Raw genomic sequence first — 22475 nt, forward strand, 5'->3', positions numbered from 1 at the left:
GGCGCCTTTCTGGCAGAGGCCGAGGAGGTACTGATACCGGGCTCTGAGGGCTGCTAACCCCCTCCCTGCCCCTTCGGCCTCCACGCCCGCCCGCCTGGCTGGGCTGCTTGGAAAACCCAGCCCCAGCTCAGCTGACTTCCTCTTGTGTCATGGAAAGTTCGATGCTGAGAACAGGAAACTCCCACCTGGGATCTGGGGTCTGATGGGGGACTGTGAGCCTGGGAGGCAGGAGGGGCAACTCTCAGGGGCTGGGCACCCAGAGGGAGGACGAGAGGAGGGCAGGGGAGGTGGCCCACTGGGCTGGGTGGAGGTGCCCTTTCACTGGGATGGGTCAGGAACCGAGCCTCAGGGGCCCCGGAGTTGCCTCCAACCTTCCAGAAACAAACAGAAGGGATTAGAACCCACGGACTTGTCTGTAATGAAGACTCAGGGATCACATAAAAAGTCAAATTTTCTGTTTGTTTCCTTTGCTTTTGGTACGTGGGGGTGGTGGGGAGTAGCAAAAGTTTTGAAGACGGAGAAACGTGGGTTCAGATCTTAAGTTTGACCTCCTGAGGCCAAGTGCATGGCTTTCTGAGCCTCAGTTTCCTCCTCTGTGAAATGGAAAACTCCACCCACTTCCCCGTGAAGGCCGGGAAGACTAAAAGAGACCACACCTGGGCTCACTTAGATGCTCAGTAAAATCCCTTGTCCCTTTCAAAGTGCAGTTATGTAAGCGGAGTGTGGTAACCCAAAGTGTGAAGGGCCACTTAAGACGTGAAGCTAGTGTGACCAATAAAAACTTTCTTTCTTTCTTTCTCTCTTTCTTTCTGTCTTTCTTTCTTTCTTTATTTTTTTCAGTTTTATTTTTGAGAGAGAGAGCAAGCACAAGCAGGAGAGGGGCAGAGAAAGAAAGAGAGAATCCCAAGCAGACTCCAAGCCATCAGCACGGAGCCCGATGCGGGGCCCAAACTCACGAACCGTGAGATCATGACCTGAGCCGACACCAAGAGTCGGACGCTCGACCGACTGAGCCCCGCCAGGCGCCCCACCAATAAAAGCTTTCTAAACATGGAGTCTTTAAGAGAAAAATTCTCCAGAGGGGCCCTCGGACTCCTCGGTGGGCAGAGTGGGGCCCATCTCTGTCTCCTTCACCTCTGCGTCCCTGGTGGGTAGCGCGGGGCAAAATTTTGCCGAATGAAATGAATAAAAGTTCTGGGATTTCCAGAGTCACAGGACAGGAAGGAAGGATGTGAGGGCAGGGGGCAGGCCCTGGAAGGGTTAGCTGATGCTAATGCAGAGTCACCTCTGAGGAGGGGAAGGGGTCCCTCTGAATCCTGTATGAGGTGGTCAGTGTGTCCCCCACATCACGACTATCTTGGGGGTCCTCAGCCTTTGACCCGGGCCTCAATTCTTGCCTCCGATGAGCGGATACAAAGCACCTGAAATGCTCCGAGAGGAGACAGGACGGTGTTGAATGAGGGACGGTGGGGGGCGGGGGAACAGGCAGGTGTCGAGCAGCTGCTGGGGCAATCTTAGGGTGCAGAGAAGGAGGGGGCCCAGCAGGAGCAGGGTGGAACAGGTGTGGAGGGGAGGTCACACTTCTTCACGGTCAACCGTGTTGTGTCTCTGAACCTTGTCAGAGGGCTCAGGTACAAGAAACCCCAAGGAGCCTGGGTCTGGGTCTATCCCGCCCTGGAGTGCAGAGGGACTGAACCCGGTCCAGGCCCCTGGGGTTGGGGTGGGGTGGGGGTGCTGCGGCCCTTCCCCTGCGCCCGGTCCCGCCGCCCCTCTCCCCCTCCCCTCCCCCCCCCCCCCCCACCCGGATAATTTGCAGAAACCCAGCCACCCTGCCTCTTCCCCAACAGGCCAAAGGTTGACCCCAGCACTTGCGGGAGCCACATCGCAACATGAAAATGACGCGTACTGACCTAGCGATAGCACACGCACGCACACGCACGCACGCACGCTGACGTGGAGATCACACGCACCGACACGGCGGTCACTCACATGCACACGCACGCCGCCCGACGCGAGCCCAGCATCCGTGGAGGGACTCGCTTCTTGCGGGGGAGTCACCTCAAATTCCCACCTCATCCCCAGGAAGGGGAGGCCGAGGGCCTCCTCTGGTTTTTCACCGCTGTGCCTGCGGTTGGAACCGATGTGGGGCCCTCCCCCCCACCTCCCCTGCTCACCACCTAGCGCAGCTCAGTGCCATTTCAGTGCGACCCCTGCCTCGGGGACTGGTCCCCTGCCCCCTCAGTCCCCCCTCGGGCCTCCCCTCTGTGGGGGCCAGGCCTCCTCCCTCTCCGCAGCCCGGCCGAGAGCTCCCCAACGCCGTGGCACCCCCGCCAGGCGGTGTGGCCCGCAGCCTGGCCCGGCGTCCTGCGGTCGGGTGGGGGGACGCGGCCCCAGCCCGGCGCGCCTCAGGCAGGAAGCTGGCAGGGGCCAGGGCCGCCATTCGAACTGGGGCAGATGGTTTTGCCAGGAGGAAGTTGACAGTTCAACTTCAAACACGGATGACGCAGGCCCCACGCTGCCTGCTCCCCTGTCCCACCCCTGCCCGCGCCGGCCCGCCCCACCCCTCCTCCCTGAGAGGGAGACACGGGAACCAGACACCCTGCGCCCACAGGTGCCAAGCTTGGCGAGGCTGAGGCAGGAGGAGGCCGCGCCCATGGGGTCTCAGCAACCACCACTAGCCGCCCTGTACCTGCTGGGGGTGCTGGGTGAGTACCCCGCCTGGGGCATGTACCGGGTACTGGGACTCAGGGGTGCAAGGGAGAAGATGCCAGTTGTTGTTCTGGTCTGACTCAGGCCCACATGGCACCTCTCTGGACCATCAGGGAGGGCTGAGGCCGCGCTGCTGGTCCCCCCCACCCCATCCCTTCACCGCACGTCCCCCGTTCTGCTTCACTCCCGCACCCTTCCAGGTGGGACCCGTGCCCCCATCAGACTCTCAGCCCAGAAATCAAGTCGTCCAGCGCCCATCTGGCCCCAGCGTCCTCTGCAGCTGGACCGCCACCCCTCCCCCAACCTTGAGTGCCCTGGATGCACCAGGGACGGGGACTCACGGTCTCCTGGGCAGTTCTGATGATGCTCCGAGCACAGTGGGCCCAGGCAGGGTGGGGGCCGCCTCTGAGAACACAGCTGGGCGCGTGTCAGACATGCACCCTTAGGTGCCAGTCTCCCTCGCTCTGTCCCAGGGGAGCCCCAGCCAGGCCCACCAGCCAGGGCGTGAGCACGCACTTGGGTCCGCTCTCGGGCCACCGTGAAAGCCCCCCGGGGCCTCTGAGGAGCTGAGGGGTGGGTGAGTCTGGGGCCTCCTGTTTGCTGGGAGGGAGTGGGTGGAAGCTGGTAGTCTCCCCATTTATGAAAAGCAGGGGTAAACTGGACGAGGTCTGCCCCCCTTCTCAAGGGTTTGGGGGTTACCGTGGGGCGAGAGAGATGTTTGCCTACAGGACGGGTGGGAACTGGAGGGGGCCGCGGTTTCCCAGTTTGGAGGGAGAGGACGCGGGGACCATGGCCTGCCTGAGCAGGGAGCCTCAGGCCCTCCCAGACAGGCTGGGGCGTAGCGTTTGAGTATATGTGTGTGAGTAGGTACGAGTGTGTGTGTGTGTGTGTGTGTGTGTGTGTGTGTGTCTTCACGGGCCAGACATGGTCTCCAAATGTAGGTTTACCTCCCCCCGCACACAGACGGTGGCCCATGTGCACACACACAGGCTCACATGGCACTTTTTAACATGAAACTGCAAAAGATCCATCCCTTCTGTCCCCAGGGCAGATGTCCCCAGGGAGGTGGGACCCTCCTGAGGAGCTGCTGGGGCTTCCTTGGCCCTGAGGATTCCTAGGATGGACCCCGAGGTCCCTCAGCTGTCCCTGACCTGTGGCCTCTGACCCGACTGGAGCAGGGAGGCTGGCCGGGCTCCCAGCTGGGGCTGGGGGAGGGACCCTGCTCCATGGGTCTCCCATCCGAATGCCATCAAAGGGGCCAGGTCCTGGCAGGATCGGGCAGCTCCCTGAGCCCAGTGGAGCCCAGTGGAGCCCAGAGCCAGGGAGACTTAGAGGCAGCCCCATCACAGGGAGTATGGGAACCATCTGGAACCCCAGGAGCTCATGGTTCCCGGTGTGTGTTTGTGTGAACTGGTGGGTAATAAACATTCCCATCGTTTGGTGGGTCACAGCTTACAAAAGACGCGTAAAGCCGTTTTCTTCTGTAAGCGTCACCACAGCCTATGAGGTAGGCGGGCCCATTGCCCCCATTTTACAGTCAGGAAAACTGAGTTCCGGAAAAGCCGAGAGGCAAGCCTGGGGCACGGCACTAGTGAGCAGCAGAGCCGACCCCGGCCCAGCACTCCTGCTGTCACGGAGGCTCCCTGTCCCCGAAGAGCACAGACACCCCAAAGCCACTCCCACAAGTAGGAAAATGGCGGCAAAACACAACTGCCACCTGCGGATATGAGCACCAAGGGCAGGGGACCCCGAGGGCCAGAGCTGGGGCTGGGGGCAAACAGCACGCATACCCTTTGAGCCATTCCAGGAGGAGACGCCACACCACCAGACCCCTGGGGGTGCTGCGTCTCCTGGCTGGCCTTCAAGGTTGTGCCAGCAACTTGGGGACCTTTGGGGCATGAAGATGCCCGCGGTACACCTGGGGTGACAGTGACAGCCGCTCCCTCCTGTCGTTGTCCTTAACCCCAAACTGCCTGGGGCTCACCTAGAAGGGGGAGAAGGGCGGAGGCAGCCCTGAGGGTCTGGCCCAGCCACCAGCACTGAAGCATGGCAAGGTCATGGGCTCTGCCGTTTGAATTCTGGTCCGCCACTTGCCAGCTGGGCGGCCTCGGACCACTCTGTCAGCTTCAGTTTCCTCCTCTGCAAAATGGGAATAATAAAAGAGCAGGGGTCCCATAGAGACTTATCAGGATTAAACAAATCAATGAACGTAGGGCTTTTGGTAGGAAGGTCGGTTAGAGGGTACTAGGTGCTCAGCAAACACTGATGGTCGTAGTAATCATGACCATCATCATCATCAGGGTCGAGTCAGCAGGAAACAAGGTGACGGAGGACCTGGGGAAGCAGAGTCTTGCCAGAAGCTAGCCTGGCCATCGATCTTTCTGTTCCCCAGTCCCTTTGCACAGACTATTCACGCCTTCGTTTCTCCATCTACGAATATTCATGGAGCATCCAGCATGTGTCCAGCTCTGTGTAAACGCACTAGGGACAGCCAGCCCTGGACAAGGGCACCCAAACACTCCCGAGTTCCTAGAGCTCGTGCTAAGTACAACGAAGGAAACAACAACAGCTGAGACTCAGTGGCCAAGCAGATGCAGGAAAGAGCCAGCGGGGCAGAGAAAAGAGGGAAGTGTCCCCAGGGGTTGGCGAGGGCACAGGCAATGGTCAGGACAGGCCCAAGAGGGGCTGGGCATCCATGGGAGAGGAGGGGAGAGGGGCTCTAGCTGCGAGCAGGCTGCCCGGCCCGCGGTTCCACGATGTGGAGGCTGAGGGTCTTGCTGGTTCTGGGAGCAAAGAAAACGGCCAGCTTTTCCCAGGGAATAGAGGGACCTGGGGGCTCAGGGGCTGTCCCTGGCCCTTCCGGTCACTCTGTCCAGCACCAACACCTCAGCAGGGTTTTCCCCACAGAGACCAAGGAGGGACCTCAACTCCACCTGATAAAATTGATGGGTCACCTACTCCGTGTGTGCGCACGCATTGTGGGTGCGTGTATGAACCGTGCAAGCGTGCTGTGTGCGTCCTTGTGTGCATATGGGTTGTGTGCACGCGCGCGTGTGTGAAGGCCTGTGGGACTTTGGAGTAACGCGGACTGGAGTTTGATTTCTATCGGGCCACTCACAGATGACAAGAACACGAGAATCTTAGCCTCCTCATCTCAAAATTGGGGATGACGACCGTGCCCACCTTAAGGGACAATGCAATTGTTAAAGGTGGCTCATCCATTCATTTAGACAGCAAGGATTTATTGAGCACCTACTATATGCCGGCCACTATTCTAAGTGCTGTGGACACAACTGAACAATCGAGATCCCTCCCCTGGTGGATCCAAGATAGTAGTCGGGGTGTGATGGGAAGACCAGTGATGGCCCGGGTGCTGGGAGGTCATGCGTGGGGTGGGGCTGGGGGATTGAGAGTGCTGCGGGGTCGGGGGGGGGTGTTGTGCTTACCCAGGGAGGGGGCAGTGCATCTCACAAGGAGATAATATTTGGGCAAATGCTTGTAGGAAGTGAGTGTTCACACTGGGTGGGACTGGTGAGGACGATCCAGGCAGACGGGCCTGTGGGCACCCAGCTGGGTGGGGGAGGGGCCGTGCAGGCAGAGTAGAAGGGGAAGTGGGATAAGTGCCCTCGAAAGGAATGGTCCCCCTCACCTTCCCAGGTCCACACACCTTATCCCGAGCCTCGGGCCAGATCATTTGGGAACTCAGAATTTTCCAGATTGCAGGTCATACCGTGTATGTGTTGGGCGCTCGTTGCACGCCTACAAGGTGTCGGGCAACACCCATGTCCCCATTCAGTGAAACACGAATTCGCACTAAGAGAGACCCATGAAGGCTGCAAATGCCTTCCCGCCAAATGCACCAGAAAAAGACTTCTGGTTTGGGGTTTTGAGGGATGATGAGAGATGATGGCCCTGAATCGCTTCCTCCCTAGCTACCACCACCACCATCATCATCACATCCGGTTCCCACAGGGACACTGAGACTCCCTTTTCCCTTGGGGTACAGCTGGGACAGGTGCGGTGGGACAGGGTAGGGAATTGGTGGTGGTTGGCAGAGGCTAAAAGGGTCCTGCACCACCACAGACTCCCATGGAGGTATCTAGAGTGAGCCCTTCTCTCACTGGCCTCAGTTTCCCCTATCTGTACGCCAGAGGTAAGCAGGCTCCCTGTTCTCCAGGTGGCAGATTCCCATAGGGCCTTACCAAGCGAAGATGATGGTATTTCTTGTCCTGACCCCACCATCTGCAAGCTGTGTGCCCTTGGGCAAGTCGCTCGACCTCTCTGAACCTCAGTTTCCCGATCTGAAAAATGAGAACGAGCATGGGCCCGTCCTCACGGGGCTGTGGGTACAAAAAAACTTCGGGATGTGCAAAGCTCTGAACAAAACGGAGGGCTTGTCGCTGTCACCTTGGAGACGCACGTGTGGCATGAAATTCAGGCAAATTCAGTCGGACAGAGCAGGCCACCAGCGAGAGAGCGATCACAGTGTAGACCGTGCCCGTTGTCCTGCCGGCGATCGGCCGGCATCCGCCGGGTGGGACGGCGCAGGCCCCTTGCACGGGATTAGAGGCCTGAATCTGCTGTCTCTTCTGCGGGAAGCGTCCCTCTGGCACAAACTGTGTGACTCTCCACGTTCTGCACATAAAAAGACTCCTGATCAAAAACCAACCACTTTGTCTGGTGCTCGATGGAGAAACGGAATCGGGGGCCTCTGTGATCTCTGTTTCCCTGAAGCCTTGATACAGACTCGGGTTAGACACGGCTCCGCTGATTAGCGTCATTTCAGAAAAGGGGGGCTTCTGACCTTCCTAGTGAGCTTCTCATCAGAGGACAAAAGGAAGAAAAATCCAGAACGCCCCCAGAAGGCAGCCCGACGTGTGGTGTTTGCTGTAAATCGGTGAGACGTGTGTGGACTATTCGAGGGAATCGTTGTTTATGGCAAAATGGAGCCTCGGACCTCCAAGCCCCACGAAGCCCGTCCGCTGGCTGATCCGGGAAACCGGGTGGTGACGGCCCCCTTCAGTGAGGCTGTCGAGAGGAGGTGGGGTCTGCCATGAAGAAAGCTCGCCCTGGGGTCTGCTCGAGGTCAGAGCTCCATCGACGTTCGCTGTCACTGTGACTGTCCGTGGTGTCCCAGCCCCTCCCTGGGACCCTGCCGCCATGCCTCCACTGCTTTGCCAGCGTATGGTGGCTGCAAAGACAAATGTGCGTGGGTCCCCGCAGGGCCTGTGAGTGAGCCCGGGGCTGGCCAGCCTGGGCCCAGTCCCAGCTCTGCTGAGTACTGCCAAGTGGAACCGCTAACACGGGCCCACGAACGTGCATCTGCGATTCCAACCCCCCCCCCCAAAAAAAAAGTTTGTAGATTTCTGGAAAACGCCCTTGGGGCAAATCCTGACCTGAACAAATGGGGGGCTATTTATAATCTCGCGCGTCTCACCTAGTGTGAAAATTCATGTGCTTCGCTGCAGAGCCCATCATGTGTTTGAAGCGGGGACCCTCCAGACACGGGGTGACAGTAGGGTGCCTCGCTCTGCAAATGCGGAGATGAAGAGAGGGGCCAGGAGAGCGAAAACGCGGCCTGTCTCTCTCTCTCTCTCTCTGTCTCGGGCTTTCTCAGCCTTGCGCTCTGCCTGGGCTCGGCCACTCCAAGCCCGAAATAGTGGGGCTCCGGAGGGAAGGCTGACAGGGGAGGGAAGGGGCCTCTGGAGGATTCTCATTCCTGGCCCCAGCTGCTCAGCCGTAGTTGTGGATGGCGGATTAGGAAATGACACCACGCGTCCATGCCTCGCGTCCCTCATGGTCTCCCGGGGCTCCAGGCTTCAGTTTGCAGATTCTGCAGCCATAGAGCCTTGGGCCTCAGGCTGCAGGCGGGGGGCCGGCTAAGCCGCAGCCCCAGAGGGTCTCAGAGAGAACCTGAGCGCAGTCTGCAGGGTCCCAGGGAAGGAGGTTGCTGGTCGGACCCCTGTGAGAAGCAGCTAAAAGAATGAAAAAAAATGTCATGGACAATGATAAACCTGAACCTGTCTCTGGACACACAGAATCTCAGTGTCCGCTTCTGCCTGGCCCCCTGCCAGCCACTGAGATACACCAGGAACTAAAGATTATAGATCAGAGAGGTGTGAACCGAGAGGAAGGTGAGGGATCATGGAGTCTAACTTCCTCATTTTACAGTGAGGAAGCCAAGTCCAGAGAGGCTGGCCAAGGTCACAGAGCAAGTTCGTGGACAAGCCTCCCCATGGCACGTTTCACTAACTGAACGGAATTTCAAGTCCATTCCCTCTCATCAGGTTTGCACATCCCGAAGCATGCAGGATGTTGGTGAAACACGGGGCAGGCTGTCACAGCCTTCCCTCTGAAGGGAGGGGAGGCAGCGTGACCCAGCAGTCAAGAGCGCAGAGTCTGTGACAGATGGCCTGGCTTGGAGAACCGGCCCCAACGGTCATCAGCGGCTTGGCAAGTTGGCCAATCTTTCTCCATTTCTTCACGCATAAGATGGGGATCAAAACGATAATGCCTACTGCATAGAGCTATGGTGAAGTTTGAGAGAATTAATGTATACAGATGCCCGGATGAGGGACGAGCCAGGAAATGCTGCCCTACTGAGAACATCAGGCACCCAGAGAGAGACAAAGCCCTGGGCTACCTAGAAACCCTTCCTCCACAGAGCATTTAGGGACTTTACTTGGTTCTCTAGTTTGTTCAGTCTTGCCCAAGAATGTTCTCTAAGCAGGGCCTGGGCCATTCTGTGTGAGATCTGCAAGAATGGTCTGGTCCACCCCCTGCCCGCAGAGGATTCAATGTCTGAGGGTTCCAGCGCCTCGGGGTCAGGGGCTCGGGCACGTTCATCTCCGCATCCCCAAACGCGGCACTTTGGAGACACAACTAGGTGACAGAGAGCATGGGTTCGGAAGGCAAACTCACAGTTTGAATCCAGTCGTTGGCAGTGTCTGCCTGGACAGAGCATTTTCCCCTCTCCCAGTATCTACACCATGATTGGATTCAACTCACATCATGGAGCCGTATGGGAGATTAATAATGATGTCCGTAAGGAACCGCCCTGAGTGCTGGGTACACAGTAGGTGCTCAATAATTGCTCGCTTCTGTTAATAATGAATGTTGACTGTGGTGACCTTGGGAATATGACGGTGTCCAGGGGGAGAGAGAAGTGGTGAGTCCCCTTTTCTCTGGCTCTCCAAGCATCCCAGACAGGCAGCCATTCTTCCCCGGGAGGCCCGCCGTCCTCCCCAGGCCTGACCAGCTCAACCAGCAGTGACACCAGCCCTGAGCATCACGGTGCCGTGACGGCTTTATCACAAGGGGTCTTGGTTGCGGGGAGACGGCTGGCTGGCTGGGGCATGTCTTCCCTTAAAATGCTACCACCGCCTCCAGAACACTCAGGCAAAAACAGGCTTTTTTAAACACACCTATGTTTCTTTTTCGTCTTGACTTATTTTTGAGAAAGAGAGAAAGGATCTGTGGAGAGAGGAGGACAGAGGATCTCAAGCAGGCTCTGCACTGACAAAGCAGTGAGCCCAGACACGGGGCTCAAACTCACAACTGTGAGATCGCGACCTGAGCCTAAGTCAAGAGTCAGACGGTTAACCGACTGAGCCACCCAGGCGCCCAAAACACATTTTTAACACCCGACAGTAATTTCCCCAAAGCAACTTAAACGGAACTATTTGCTCTGTAAAGTAGTGACCCTCGTTCCCAGTCGAGAAAGCAAGTCCGGGAGTCAGGCAGATGGAAATCAAAGCACCTACTTCATGCCTGACAAACCTGAGTGGCAAACCCGGGGGGTGGGCTCTGAGGCCACACGAGCGTGCCCCCCGCCCCGTCCCTTGCCGGCCCAAATCAAACCTCCACGGCAGCCACAGATGAACTGGCCACAGGCTGCTCCGTGAGCTTCCCACTCTGCAGTCAGAAGGGGCTGGGAGAAGGCCCGACGTCCCAACTGGCCCACGTTACCGTCGAACGTGCCTGGGCAGGAGCCACGCCAGAGGGGAGGCCAGATCCCTAAGACCCGTGTTCGCTGGGACAGTGGCCCTGACCCCTTTGTGCCTTACGTTGAGCCAGCCCCAACCTCTCTGAGCTTCGACTTCCTCCTCTAGGAGCTGGGAGCTGTTAAAAATAAATCGCTGCCATTCCTATCCCGCCATGGGGAGACTAAGAAGTAACAAATGTTGCCCGGGTTGCCCATTCTGGGTCATTTCTCTGGTTCTCTACAACCAGGAAGTTCAAGTTTTTTTTTTTTAATTATTTTTTAACGGCTTTATTTACTTTTGAGAGAGAGAGAGAGAAAGAGCAAGTGCGCGAACGAGCACCAACAGGGGAGGGGCAGAGAGAGAGGGAGAGAGTCCCAAGCAGGCTCCACACTGTCAGCGCAGAGCCCGATGCGGGGCCTGAACCCACGAACTGTGAGACCACGACCTGAGCCGAAACTGAGTCGGAAGCTTAGCCGACTGAGCAGCCCAGGCACCCCTGAATTTCGAACTTTTTTTTTTTTTAGATTGAAAGCAACGCCCGCGACAGTTTTATGTTGCAGCCGAATGCACTAAGAAGTGATCCCTATCTTCACAGCCGTTCTCTGTTCTAGTTCATTTCAGTTTGTCAAGATTTGATGGTTGCTATTAGTAAATAATTTTTAAGAGATTAATGGTTGTAAGCCTGCACGTCGCTACAAGGGGATAGCCCGCGGAAATGTTGGGAGGCAATGGAAATATTACCTTGACCAGGAGGGTGATCGGACGGATCTATGTATGTGTTAACATTTATAGATCTGTGCGCTAAAGGCAAATCAATGTTACTGACGTTCGTTTTAAAAGAAAAGTTTAAAAACAGGAAAAAAAATTGACCGTTGCAACCCACGAAATTGGTTTCACGACCCTCCTAGGGGTTCTGACGTGTAGTATGAAACTCCCTGCCTCTGGACCCCATATTGGGGGGCGCAGAAGAGGCCACTGCTCAGGCTGTGTGCTCAGGGTGTAAGGGGGGGGGTTGGCAGGAAGGAGGTTCCACTTCCTGATGTTCCTCTCTCCTTTCTGCAGTCACTTCCTGCCTGGGAGGGCCCAACTTGGAGAACTCAGGTAAGGAAGGGCCATACAGAGGCCTGGAACAGGGGGTGACAGGGGATGGGGCGGGGCTGTGATTCCATCAGGCTGTAGGGGGACCTGCCAGGGTGAACCCCACCCCACAGAGGGAGCGAGCCCCAACACACACACACACACACACACACACACACACACACACACACTTAGATGCCCATGTGCGGACGGATGCCCTCGATGGCCGTAAGGCACCATACAAAATGCCAGTCCTCATGATAATTATCATTATAACCCACTCACCATACAGAGAAAACATACTGGCCCATAAATGCACCCTGCAGAGTCATGTTTCCTTCTCAGTCCTGCCGGATCTCCCTGGTCAAATGTATTTGCAGCCGAGGCCGCACAGAAAGGCGGCACAAGATTGTAAAGTAGATCGAATGCCCTGCCTTCGAGGTTGGACTTTAAGAGGCTAGTGTATCCCAAACAAGGTTCCATGGAACATGTTGGATAAAAGGTAGGCAACATCATGTCACTCACTGGAGACTGAACCAGTGTGCCGGCTAGGAAAGCCCCTGAGAAGTCCTGCAGGGAAGAAACCTGTTAAATGTTTTTGTTTTTGTTTTTTAACTCAGCAGTTCTCAGATTCACTTCACCCCAGACCTCACGTTTTCACATCTCCTAAGATAACATCATGCTGAATGTATTTTGGGATAAACGTGGCTAGAGTCTCACGAAGCCATGTGCAACCAGAAGGGGCCGCAGGGGCCTTGGCGGGCCTACAGAGGCATCCTAGCTGTGAGTTCTGGCAAGTGGCTTGTCCTCTATAAGCCCCAATTTCCCCACCTATAAAATGGGGAGAAAAATCTGTTCCCTGGTGGGGATTCAGTTAGTCTGCTCGCTGGAGGGAAAGCTTCAGAATATCTTGCCAATGTCAGGTGTTGGAACAAGTCCCCTTCGTCTCTAACTAGTCTAGTGACCTTGGCAAGCCCTAGCGAGCCCCGTGCTTCTGCTCCCCAAGCCTAGAAGAAAAAGGCAGCCTGATCATAAGTTTCCAACCAGGGAAAATCTCTACCTCCCAATCACTTGGAAAAATCTTTTTACATTAAAAAAAAAAAAAAAAAAGTCTTGAATAGGGTAATACAGTTGCCTGGCTTAAAACTTTAAAAATATAAAAAGACCTACAGTGAAGAATCTCATTTCCATTTCTGTTTCCCATCTGCCCAGTCCTTCCCTCACCCTAACACCCCAGGTGACGGCCACATGGATTCCTTTCTTGTCTCCCTTTTCAGAATCTACGCAGAAGCAAATATATACCCTTATTCTCCCTCTCACGGAGCTTTATAAAATCACACCCTCCGTGTTCCTACCTATCATCCAACGATTCCACTCCTAGGTATTCACCCAAGAGAAACGGAACACGTGCCCCTACAGACAGACATCCGTTCAGGAATGTTCCGTGCGGCTTTGTTCACCGCAACCAAATGGCAGCTCGATGCACAGACAGTGGCCTGGCCACGCAGTGAGACACTATTCCACAATAGAAAGGAAGGTGAGACATGTCAGGATGCAGAGAAACCGCAAACACGGAGAGAAAGAAGCCAGACAAAAAACACAGAACGGCAAAAGCAAAAACACACGGTAACGAGTCCACTTACATAACGTCTCAGAAGAGGCAAAACTCCTCTTTCGCGACAGAAAGCAGATCGGTGGTCGCCTGAGGCGGGATTCAGGGAAACTGACTGCCCAAGGGACACCAGGGAACTTTCCGGGTGACGGAGACGGGCTGCAACTCGAGCGTGGTGGTGCTTACACGTGGCTGTACCTCTGTCAAATTCCATTGAGCAAGTGCCCTTAAAATGAGTGCGTTTCACTGTGTATAAGTCGTGTTCACAAAATTGATTTAAAAGTTAGAAAAATCCAAACGGGTGCCAGGCCCTATTTCTATGGAAACAGAATTTGCAGGAGTGGGGCGATCCCGCTGGAGAACGGGGGCTGAGAACCTGCCATTCCGAGCTCCCGTCGGCTCCGAGGTCTCGAGCCCCTTCCTCTGGGGTCCGGTTTCGGGGGACCGCCCCAGTGTGTGGGAAGTCCCCGCAGCGCCCCAGAGCTCCCAGGATCGAGGCAGGCAGCCGGGGGCAGGGGGTTGGTCAGAAGACAGCCTGGCTGGGCATGGGAACCCGGTGGAGTGAAGGCCGTGAGGGGTCCCCCACGGAGGGCCCTTCCCATCCTGACCCACCCGCATACACCTCTTTGACCCCCAGGGTTCCAGGTGAGACTGACAAGCTCCAACTCGCACTGCCAGGGCCAGCTGGAGGTCTCCTTCAAGAACGGACCGTGGCACACGGTGTCTAGCCGGAGCTGGGGGAAGAACCCGAACCACTGGGAGGACCCCAAGCAGGCCTCGAATCTCTGCCGCCTGCTGTCCTGCGGGAAGGCCGTGGCCTTTGCCCACTTCCCTGACTTCAACAGTCCCAAGAACCAGATCACCTGCCACGGACTCGTGGGGTCCTTCTCCAACTGCAGCTTCAGCAACGCAAACCAGAGGGACCCTCTGGGCCTGATCTGCCTGGGTGGGTAACTAGCCGGCCACACAGTGTGCTCGGCCTGCGTACCAGCCCCGAGGAGGCAGCCCCGGGGCCTGGGATCTGGGGCCCGAGCAGGCAGGTGGAAGGGAGCTCCTGATTGACAGCAACCTCCCCCGCCAAAGAAACACACACCATTGGGGAACTGGAGGGGGAGGGCTTGGGGGAGGGAGCACCTGTCTGGTGGGAGGGAAGAGGCCCAAAAGCGGATTCTGCCAATTGCTAACATTAAGGTCTCCTCTTAACCTTCATTGTACCCAACGCGAAATGGGCTGGTGCTGCCCGCCCCACAGGAGGCCTAGAGACAACGTGTGGCGCAAGTGGGCTTCACGGGGCCAGTGGCACTTAAATCCTGACTTCCAGGTCTTTCTCAAAACTGCCAGGGGCTCCCAGCGCTCCCCCCCCCCCCCCCCCCGATCCCACATTCTCTCCCTGAAACCTCCAGTCCTCCCTCCCCAGGGCTCTTGTCCCTCCTTCACCAGAGTGTGTTTTATTGCAGAGCCGCCCAGGACAGCACCTCCTCCCACGACCCCCCCACCCACAACCACTCCACAGCCCACAGGTAAGAGGATTCCGAGGTCCCTGGGGGCAGGGTGCTGTATTTAGCCAATGAAAACACAGGATGCCCAGTTGCCTTTGAGTTTCAGACGAACGTGGAAAGGCTTCGTGTTTGTCCCATGCAATATGGGGCCTCACCACCTCCCACGGCTGTCGGCCAGTCTTCCATTTGTCCCTGTGTTAGAGCCAAAGGGCCGGGAGCAAGGAAGCCCCCACTGCCAGCCCCGCCGAGCTCAGGCCTGCTGCCCTCTGTCTCCCCCCGCAGCCCCTCCCAGGCTGCAGCTGGTGGCAGGGCCCGGGGGCCTGCGGTGTGCCGGCGTCGTGGAGTTCTACTGGGGCAGCCGGGGTGGTGCCATCAGCTACGAGGCGCAGGACAAGACCCAGGACCTGGAGAACCGTATCTGTGAGGCCCTCCAGTGCGGCTCCTTCCTGAAGCATCTGCCAGAGGAGGACGCCGCCAGGGCCCAAGACCCAGAGGAGAGCAGGCCCTTGCCAATTCGATGGAAGATCCAGAACACGAGCTGTGCCTCCCTGGAGCAGTGCTTCAGTAAAGTCCAGCCCCGTGAGGGCGGCCAAGCTCTGGCCATCGTCTGTTCTGGTGAGTGACGCCCGGTGAGGACCGGACGGGGCGCCCCCAGACGGTCAGTCAACGCCTGTGTCTGGAAACCCCTGCATGTAGCACAGGGCACTGGGCACTATGAACGGGAGGGCAACCAGAAGCCTGGGTATCCGACGTGGCTGAGGGGAGGAGGCCAAAGAGGGAGGCCTAGGGGACCCCAAAACCAGGACCGCAGGTCAGATTGAGAATAATCCTAGCACGCCTTGGGAAGCGGTGGGTTCCCATCCCCGGAGGGTTCTAGTGGAGTCCAGACTGTAAGAAGTCATACCTCCCCGGGACTCACATGGGGCCAGGGACGCTCCCAGGACATTCGTTCATTTTCACAACAACCCAAGGAAGTGGCTGCTATTATGCCCACATTACAGATGAGGAAGCTGAGGCTCAGAGAAGTTAAATGTCTTGCCCAGCATCCCAGAGCACTAGCTGGGATTTCTACTCCAGCGGTGTCACTCCAGGCCCCCACCTGTCTCAGCCTTGGCTGCCTAAAGTGTGGTCCTGGACTGACCCGGATCTGCATTTCAGCAGGGTCCTGGGTGGGGCGGGAGGTGCATGCATGAATCTAGGAAGCTTTGCCCCGGACCACTGGGCTATCCCATTAGCAGACCTGCTCCCACCCCCACTCCTCCCCTCCCCATCCGCCAACCTCCCCACCCCCAGTCCAGGTGGATACTTATGGTGAATGAGTGAAAACACTGCCCCTCCAGGTAGAAGCAGCCCCCTCCACGCCCCCCACCCCCACCCCAGGCCCAGGGTTTCCTGGCCTGATGAGGGAAAAAAAATGTTCTGGCTCTCAGCCCCACCCACCCCTGCCCTCCAGCAGGCTACAGCCTGCAAAACAGACCCAGAGGCCTTGCCTTTGAATGGCTTTTCTAAATAGAACACTTACTGGGGCCTTGAAGACAGATGTTGCTATGGAAACTGGCCAAGCCGGTGAGATCACAAGTCACTCTACCCTGAGCCTCGGCTCAGGGGGGGCCTCAGCTGAGGACCCCAGCCGTGGACCCCAGGCCCCACCCTGACAAGCAGAAATGGATTCGGTGTCTCTCTCTGAAAGGACCAGGCCCTTTCATGAAAGCCCACCCCTCGAGGCTGGGCAGAGGATTCCTGGGTTCTGTCCCATCCCGGGCCTCAGTTTCTCCTTTCGGGAAAAGCACTCCCACCCGGCCCCCTCCCCCAAGGAGCAGCAGGAAAATGAGAATGGTTCCCAGAGGGAAGTGGACCCAGGAGGAGCCTGTTTCTCGCTGCTCCTCTCTTACCTCCACCTGCTCGGGCACCGACTCCCTCCCGCGGTTGCCGGGGGCGTCTCCCCTCCGCCAGATTCTCCCCTGAAAGCGCCGGTGCCCGCAGGCCTCCAGATAGCTACCTACCGGCCGCTGCCCAGAGGTGCCAGGGAAAGAGCTTGATGGGGGAAATGCCAGAAGATGCAAGAAGGAGGGAAGGACAGGAAGAAAGGTGCTCCCAGCCGCCCATGAGCTGGGCTCTGCCGGGGCCCCCTCTTGGCCGGCGACCTGGGGCCCCCGTGGCCGGGCGTGTAGGCCAGGGGCCGAGGGAGCTCCCTCCAAACCTCCCACCTGACCTCCATTGCGTCCCCTCTCCAGATTTCCAGCCCAAGGTGCAGAGCCGCCTGGTGGGACGCCGCAGCCTGTGTGAGGGGTCCGTGGAGGTGCGCCAGGGCAAGCAGTGGGAAGTCCTGTGCGACAGCCCCCGGCCCAAGGGCACGGCGCGGTGGGAGGAGGTGTGCCAGGAGCTGCAGTGCGGCAGCGTCGACTCCTACCGGGTGCTGGATGCCATCGAGACCTCCCATGGGCTCTTCTGTCCCCAGGAGAAGCTGTCCCAGTGCTATCAGCTTCAGGAGAAAAAATCCTACTGTAGGAGGGTGTTTGTCACATGTGAGTTGGCCACAGCCCACGGTGGGTTTTCTCTCTAGAACCTAGTCAGTGAGCATGTTGCTGAAGGACAGGATCCAGGAGCCCCGGAGCCCTAGAAAAGGATGGAGAGGTGGCAAATGGGGGAGAAGGGGCGACTGTGCTCAGCAGTGAACGTGAACGGCACATAGGAGACTGACCACAATGAACTAGGGAATTTTCATCCTATCTTCTACTCTTCCAGGATGGAAGATAGAAAAGCAAGAGAGAAATGGTAATAGAATAATGCGTGAAAGAGAGGGAGGGATGGAAGGATGGATGGATGGATGGATGGATGGCAATTAGAATATGATGGCAAGGTGATCACTTATAAGCAAGGGGCAAGGGTAGGAAGTTAAATAGTTGATAACAAGAGTGGCAAATGATAGCTGGATGATGAATTGCTGGATGACAGATGGGGGACAGATGAATGGGTAACAGAGAATTCGAGAAAGTGGGGAGAGGAGGAGGAGGAGATAACTGCCTTCCGGACAAGCTGGTGAATTACTGCAAGGAGCAAGAGGGAAGGGCAGGGGTACAGATGGGGCGGGGGAGCCAACTGGCCAGTAGCTTCTCTCTGAGCCTACAGTCCCGATACCCCGGGCAGGACCGCCCTGACGTCTCTGTCTCCCCCAGGCCATGACCCAAACCCAGCAGGCCCGGGCGCAGGCACCGTGATGAGCATCATCCTGGGCCTTGTGCTCCTGGCCGTGCTGCTGGTCGTGTGCGGCCCTCATGCCTACCGAAAACTGGTGAAGAAATGTAGGTGCGGGCGCCCCAAACGCCCTCCCTTTCAAGCCCCTTTAAGAGGAGCCGGGTGGGCGGGAGGGCACCTCTGCTTCGCCACCCAGCCCCGCCCAGCCCCACTCCTCTCCTGCCCATAGGAACAGAAAGAGAAAGTCAGGAACATGGTAAGAAGTGCCGATTGGCGCACACCGGGGGAGGGCGTGGCAATTCTTCAGACTGGGGCACGCCCCCAGCCTCCCGGGATACGTCCCAGGCCTGGCTCCACCCCCTAGCGGCCACAGGATGCTGATTGTGCCGCTTCCTCTCTGAGCCTCCGTTTGTTCATCCATCTAATGGGCGATTGTCGTGAATATAGGGGGCTGTTATCCTAGCCTTGCAGAACTCTGGAGAAAATTCTTCAGGGACAGGAAGCGAGATTAGAGAGGCTGAAAAGAGAAGGCCTGGAGGGGTACAGTGTTGGCCAGGTCCCCAGCGCCCTCCTAGGTTCTGGTTCTGAAGCCCTGTGGTTGTTTCTCTTGGAGAAGCAGCCCCTAGACCAGCTCCTTCGGCATGCGATTGGTCCAGGTACCGTCCTGAGCAAGTCAGAAAACTGAGACCCTGAAAGACTTCAGGGGGCAAAGTTCAGCAGTCCTGCCTTCAGCTGCACCTGCCTCCCTTCTCCAGTCCCTCACCCCCTACTCCCCCCATCCTTCCCTCCCACGATCCCTGCCCAGCCCTTGTCCTCACGTGCCTTTCCTGTCTGTCGCCCAGTCCGCCAGAAGAAGCAGCGCCAGTGGATTGGCCCGACAGGAATGAACCAGAACAGTAAGTGTCCCCAGAGGCAAGGTCCTCCCTCAGCCCCAGCCAGTGTCCACAGGGGTCACGGCTCACTGCTGACCACAGATGGAGGAGCCAGCAGCTACTTGAGGCCTCTGACCTCCACCGTGCTCACCTAAGGTGGGGCTGTGGTCACCAGGTGTCCTCAGGTGGGGCTGTGGTCACCAGGTGTGAACAGGTGGTGCTCCGAAAGGAGGACTCCATGATCACATAGGTTTAGACGTGGAGGAGTTAAGCAAAATTAGAGTTGGTTCTTTATTTCAGGACTTATCAGAACCTTAACGGGCATTTCTGCAAGAAAGGTTGGCCAAGCTAGCTTTATCACGGAACAACTTTAAAAGGCCAGTGTTAAAACATTTTGAAGCAGCTAGCCCGTCCTCTACCCTCGTTCTTCATCCTCTCTCCTAGACCGCCCTAACGGATGGAATTATGGCCCCCTCCCATTTTCCACGCCACGTTCTTCCTTCCCTTTTGCAAGTCAAGGGTCAGATCCTTCAAGAAAGCTCCGTGTTGTGGAGGGTTTTTGTCCGGTTCTGTTTTGTTTTACAAGACAAAGCCCTCAGTTCCAGGAGAGGAGGGACTGCATCTGCCCCTATCACTTGTGTTCCAATTCCCTGCTTAATACATGTTTGATGAATGACTAACTGACCAGCTGAAGGCCCATCCCGCCAATCAGATTGCTGGTCAACCCCCAGCTGCTCTAAAAGTCTGACCCCTGCAAGCGTGAGCCTGCCCTGGAAGAAAGGAGTAGAGGGATGCATCCCAGGAGTTGTGGGTGCCATGGAAATTCTGGGCCCCTGTGGGGAAGGAGGAAGAGGACAGAGCAGCCAGGCTAATGACACCATCTCCTGCACCTGTTCAGTGTCTTTCCATCGCAACCACACGGCCACCGTCCGGTCCCAGGTTGAGAACCCCACAGTGTCACACGTGGAGAATGAATACAGTCACCCTCCTAGGAACTCCCACATCTCTGCTTGCCCAGGTGAGCAGCGGCCGATGCTTCCGGGGATGAAGGCAGGTGGGAGCACAGGTCACGCGACGGCCCAGAGAAGCGATGCCCCCGGGGACGGGAGGTGGGGGGCGCTCCGATTGCCCTTTGACAGCGGTCACAGCAGGGTACGGAAGGGATACGGCCTTAACAGGCCTGAGCTGTCCCCCCGGAGACCATGAGCCACTCAACTAGAGAGAAGAAGAAGCTGGAGATGCCATTAACCGCGGCACCGCTGTGACCTAACAGGCCTGTTTCTCTGCGGGGCCTTGAGGGCCGCATGGTAAACGAGGCCCCTCGGATTCCTTGGAGGCAGAACAGAGCTATCTGCGGCCTGCAGGAGCCCTGTATCGAATGCTCCCTGACTGGCACTAACAATTAAGCCCCAGGGAGCCTGGAGTTCAGTATCATTAGTGAATGCTGGCTGATTTGATCAAAACAGATCCGGGACTGTCCAGCCACCAGCTCATAGAGCCCCTGTGATCTTCAAACCCCCACGGGCTTCTGGGCTTTCTCTCTTTCTCTCTGTGGCCTGGGGGGATAGAGCCTGCTGCAAATGGCCTCTGTTCTTTCTGCAGCTCTGGAAGGGGCCTTGCATCGTGTTTCCACCCAGCCCGATAACTCCTCCGACAGTGACTACGATTTGCACGGGGCTCAGAGGCTGTGAAAGGTGAGCCCGGCTCCCCGGCCCTCCGTTCCTCCCCTCCTGCCCACCCTGCCCGTCCAGAGCGGGGGACTCGGCACATCTTGACTCCTGTGGAGAGAGAGGATAACGCTAACAATTTAGGGGATGGGCGCTGATTTGGCAATTATGGCAGAAGGATCGTCGACCTTAACACCTCCTCCTAAAGTCCGTCTGAGAAGGCCACCCAAAGGAGCCCCTGTGAACTTCCTGATGGACCTACACCCCTCTGTCCCTGCCATCAGATCGGGGGCTTGGGGCCTGTCCCCCCACCTCCCTGAACCATCTCCAGGGTGTGAGGTTTCCTTCCCTTCTCACCCCACAGAACCAGCACCAGGCACAGAACGGCAAGAGCCCGACCTTTTTCCGGAACACTCTGCATTCGCCCCTTGGAAATTATTTCTGCCCCAAACCAGGAAATGGACCGAGGCAAGGGTGCCTTCAGACATGTCCTACGTCCCTGCCGCCGAATGCCGCGGGAGCCTGGCCCAGTGAGGACCCCCCAAACAGCTCGGCTGCGCCTCTGAGTGCGGGGGCCGTGAAAGGCAGAGCCCAGAGACAGACACGCGGGGAGCAGCACCGAGAGGAATCAGTTCTGTCCTCAGACTCTGCCCCCAGTGAGGACAAACAAGGAAGAGCCTCTCTGCCGTGGGGGTGGGGGCTCAGTTCTCCAGTGGATGTTTAATATGTTCTAATATGTTCTTTGTAAATAACAGCTTTTCTACTTCCTGAGAACTAGGGGGCCTCACATCCTCTGTCCAGGGTCCGGCCCCCGGACCCCTCTGGGGACATCGGTGTGGCTGTTGTGGTCAGAGGACTTCACACCCTAAACGAAGCCACTGTGTGGCCCGCAACTGCCACCTGCCTCGGAGCCCATCGCCACCCTCCCTCTGCGGCCACCCTTCGCCCCCCCTTCGCCCCCCACCCCCGCTCCAAGACGTCTTCTCTAACAGAGAACACTAGATCTCTGGGGCCGCTGGCTGCCAAGCCCGAAGTGCCACCTCACTGCCTGGCACAAAGGGGGCACCTAGGAAATCCCTAGCCGATTTGGGGTTTTATTTCCAACAGCAGTTTAAAGTTCAAAGCTGTAGTGGTTTCAGCCAATCACAGTTAACTTCTTTTTTTTTTTTAATCTTTTATGTATTTATTTTTTAATGTTTATTTTTGAGAGAGAGAGAGAGACAGAATCCAAAGCAGGCTCCAGGCTCTGAGCTGTCAGCACAGAGCCTGACGCGGGGCCTGAACCCACAAACTGCTAGGTCATAAACTGAGCCGAAGTCAGATGCTTAACCAACTGAGCCACCCAGACGCCCTAACTTCTTTTTTTAAGTGTATTTATTTGAGAGAGAGAGAGAGAGAGAGATCATGCTTGCACACGCACACGTGCACGCATTACCCTGCAGTGAGTGCCTGGGTTTCCTTAGCAAAAGGAAGGAAGGATGAGTGAGAGTGGGGGCATCTCACTGGGAACTTGAAGATCCAGTAAAGGCAGAGGCCTCGCGGGGCCCCGCTAAGCCCTTGGGCACCGGTCCCCTAAGAAGGCATCTTGGATCTGGGACCTTCCTCCACGCGATCTGTCACTGTATTCACTGGGTGCAAAAGCTCTTTACGGCCCAAGCTGCAGATGCCAACTCTGAAAAGGCGACAGGAAGTTACTAGAAGGATATGGGGGAGGGGCGCCCACAGAATCAGGGGAGCCAGGGGTACTGGCCTTCCAGAAGAATCTAGTCAGCGCCCTGCCAACACCTTCCACCCAGGCCTCCCGTCCTCCCCTGCCCAGGGCCCAGAGTCCTGTGAGAGCCCAGTGGCCAAGCCCAGCT

At 57.2% G+C, this 22475-nt stretch overlaps 1 protein-coding gene across 1 annotated transcript; it reads left to right on the forward strand.

Moving 5' to 3' along the window:
• The first annotated feature begins 2569 nt into the window (after nucleotides 1-2569).
• Nucleotides 2570-21714, forward strand: CD5 (CD5 molecule). Its single transcript, XM_007092008.3, has 11 exons — nucleotides 2570-2705; nucleotides 11757-11795; nucleotides 14021-14329; nucleotides 14841-14903; nucleotides 15165-15497; nucleotides 17117-17407; nucleotides 18059-18184; nucleotides 18920-18973; nucleotides 19848-19967; nucleotides 20552-20643; nucleotides 20981-21714. The coding sequence occupies exons 1-10, from the start codon at nucleotides 2654-2656 to the stop codon at nucleotides 20638-20640; spliced, it is 1476 nt and encodes a 491-aa protein (XP_007092070.2). The 5' UTR covers nucleotides 2570-2653; the 3' UTR covers nucleotides 20641-20643; nucleotides 20981-21714.
• The last annotated feature ends 761 nt before the right edge of the window (nucleotides 21715-22475 follow it).

The sequence above is a fragment of the Panthera tigris genome, chromosome D1 (genome assembly GCF_018350195.1).
Source record: "Panthera tigris isolate Pti1 chromosome D1, P.tigris_Pti1_mat1.1, whole genome shotgun sequence".
Classification (NCBI taxonomy): domain Eukaryota; kingdom Metazoa; phylum Chordata; class Mammalia; order Carnivora; family Felidae; genus Panthera; species Panthera tigris.